The following is a 2,989-nucleotide window of genomic DNA, read 5'->3' as shown; positions in this document are numbered from 1 at the left end:
CCCAAGTTTCATTTGTCCTTGCTCCCCGCCACGGCCGCGGCGGCGCTGCCAGGCTGGTGCGTGGCAGCGAGGTAGGCAAAAGTGAGGCCGACCGAAATAAAAGAATCAACATTGAAGCTCCCTCGCACGACACTGGGCGGGAGTCGGGACTGGCGCGCACTGGCACTAAGGCTAGTGCCATTTCACTCTGACACGCTAATCTTGAAAACGTCTCCATGTCCAACGGACGGAGCTCCGTGTTGCTTCCAGCGCCCTCCCCCGCGCTCCCTGCGGCCATGGCCGATGGTACTAGCATGGGAGGTCATCTGGCTACCGCGAGAGCGACCCAACTCGTCGACATCGTCCGATGATGGTGCCTCAAAGTCAGCCTTCGGAGGCTATCGTGGGGTCGAGCAGGCAGTAGCCGTGACATGTGGTTCCACCACCCCTCGTAGGCTTTGCCTCTGACCGCCACCATTCCCAGGCTGCCTAATGGGATGAAAAGGAAGGCTCGGCGAGCGTATAGAAGCGTGCTCGACCTAGTCGTGGCAACCTGCACGGCAGGTGAGTCACGTCGGCGTCAAAGGAGCGACGTGCGACCTGTCAGAGCTTGATCTCCGATCTCAGCGGCGTCGAGTCGTCTCCGGCGGCGACAATTTGGTACATCTCCAGGACGCGCAGAGGCAGCTGCGATCCCGTCGAGTGGACGGCAGCACACCGCGCCACACCGCAAATGGTCAATCAAGGTTTATGTATGTAAAAGAGGGATCGGCTCGATTGGACGGAGGGTGGACGCGTCCAGGGGGGGTCAGGGGGGGGTTCGAGGGGGTGGGGTATCCCTTCGACCAAAAGCGTGACAGCTGCGGAGGGGCTGGAGAGCGAGTCGTAACACATCGGAGCACATCGGAACGCCCCTGCTAGCGACGCCTGGGCGGCGATGATGCCGCAGGCGGCGACCGCGGAGCACCGCGGGGACGGCGTCGACCGGCGTAACGCCCACCACGAGCGATCGGCCCGCGAGAGGAGCGAGCGCGAGGCGGGAATGAGGGCGTTCGAGCCGCCGCCGGACGAGGAGGGGGCGGTGGAGCACCTGAGCGCGTCCGTCGTGCTCGCGGCGGTGGAGGAGAGCGGGCCCAACTACCTGCTGCCGAAGGCGCCGGAGCCGGTCAAGTCGCGCCGGAAGCGGCTCATGGTGGACGAGGCAGCAAGGCAGGCGGGTCAGGCGATCCTCGAGACGGGCACGCGAGTCGAGATCTTCGCGGAGGATTCGGGGGAGGAGAGGTGGTGGCCGGGGACCATCATGGAGCGGACGGAGGACACCGACGGCCGGCTCGTGCACCGCGTCCAGTACACCAACTTCGAGGGCGACCGGTACTGGCACGTGCTCGACGACGAGCAGTGGCGCAGGGTGGCGGACACGGGGCCAGAGCTAGAGCACGCCCGCGCTGGCGCTGGCGACGCGGCACTCCGCGACGGCGCGAGCTTGGCGGCCTCCAGACCAACAAGGTGGGACAACGCCCGGGGGGAGACGGCCGGCGGGGCGAGCGAGACGACCGGCGGGGCGGGCTCCGCCGAGACGACCGGCCAGGCGGGCTCCGCCCCTGACCTCAACTGGCCGGGGCGGAGGAGGGTGCGGCGCAGCGCCGCCATGGAGCTGCTTCGCACGCGGGACGAGGCCGAGCAGCGCGAGGCCAGGCGGCCCGACGTCGCGCCGATGCTGACGCCACACAGCGCCACGCTGTCGCGTCATCTCGTGTGGGTGCGTCGCCTGCTGAGGGAGTACCTCGCAGAGCTGGCGGAGGACGGCCTGTCGGTGCCGATGCAGCGCACTTCCCGCGGCCTTCACCCGACCATGCGGTGGACGGTCGAGTTCGGCAAGTGGCTGGCCACGTATTTCACAGTCAGTTCTGGGGCATCAATATTGAGGCGGAATTTCAAAAATCTACACGTGCCACATGCATTACGCACACGCGCCTCGTTCCGAAACTCTTATGCAACGTTCTCGCACGACACTGGGCACGGGACTGGCGCGCACTGGCACTAACACAGCTCACAGGTACACCACACCGTGAAAGAAACCATCACCGTGTGCATCCCTCATCCTAAAATACCAATCAAGGTTTTGTAACGCGATCTGTGCCACTGTGAAATGGCACTAGCCTAATACGATACACAGGTACACCACGGGAGCCGCCTAAGCGACTCCTGCGAGGGCGGCGAGGCACTTAGCTCCGTCCGTGCACCCGCCCACCCCCGCCACAGGCAAGCTCATTCACAATCTGCTCTGCGATGGCCGTGTGAAGAACGACTGAGATGCGCTGCTTCTGCAGCCCCAGCCAATTCTTAGTGGTCCAAGTCACCTGTGGGTTGTGTTGTCTACCTGTGCAAGCATTGCAACGTTGCAGGACGCGACGTGGTGCACGGCACCGTCAACAACAACATGGGTCGAATCTATGGGGGCGGGCAGTATCCCTGTGTGCAAGTGCTCAATCCCCCAAGCGAGAGACCCCCTGCCATCCCCCAATGGAGGAGTAGAGCAGGTTTTGTGTATGCGGTGTCCTTGGGTCTGCGCCGCCAAAATAGGGCATAAAAGTAACAAGAGGGGAGCACCGCCGGTCCTCCTCGCCATTGGCGAAAGGGCCCCCCCCGGGAGCCCTTCGAAATCCTGAAAAAAGGCAAAAAAGTGGGGGCGTCCCCGCACGGGTGTGAGGGATGTCTGTGAGCCCGAGAGCGATATGCCATGTCCGCCTTGCGTTTGTTTCATAACATCGAAGGCTAAGCTCAAAAATAAAAAAGAATTCTTAAGATACAAGCCTCTCTCACAGCACACTGGCACGACAAGGGCGCGGACTGGCGCGGACTGGCACACACACAGGCTCACCACCGGAGCCGCCTAAGCGACTCCGTTAAGAACGGCAATGCACTCCGCACCATGCACAATGGTACAGGCCATAGTAATCAGGTAATCCCTTTCGCGGCACTGCCGTGTTCGCAGGATTCTTTGTTTTTT

The 2,989-nt window shown here is 63.0% G+C and overlaps 1 protein-coding gene across 1 annotated transcript in view; it reads left to right on the top strand.

Moving 5' to 3' along the window:
- The window catches only part of EMIHUDRAFT_121847 (hypothetical protein), a gene marked incomplete at both ends in the record, with an annotated part of 7,370 nt that extends 5,090 nt beyond the window's left edge, over nucleotides 1-2,280 (top strand). The window contains 2 exons of the mRNA XM_005793177.1: nucleotides 929-1,879; nucleotides 2,242-2,280. Coding sequence (XP_005793234.1) covers nucleotides 929-1,879; nucleotides 2,242-2,280 — 990 coding nt within the window. The remainder of the gene's footprint in view (nucleotides 1-928; nucleotides 1,880-2,241) is intronic.
- Between the last annotated feature and the right edge of the window lie 709 nt (nucleotides 2,281-2,989).

This window comes from Emiliania huxleyi, assembly GCF_000372725.1.
Source record: "Emiliania huxleyi CCMP1516 unplaced genomic scaffold EMIHUscaffold_1023, whole genome shotgun sequence".
Taxonomy (NCBI): Eukaryota; Haptophyta; order Isochrysidales; family Noelaerhabdaceae; genus Emiliania; species Emiliania huxleyi.
Note: the sequence above shows the minus strand (reverse complement) of the source record. Positions and strands in the feature narration are given on the sequence as shown.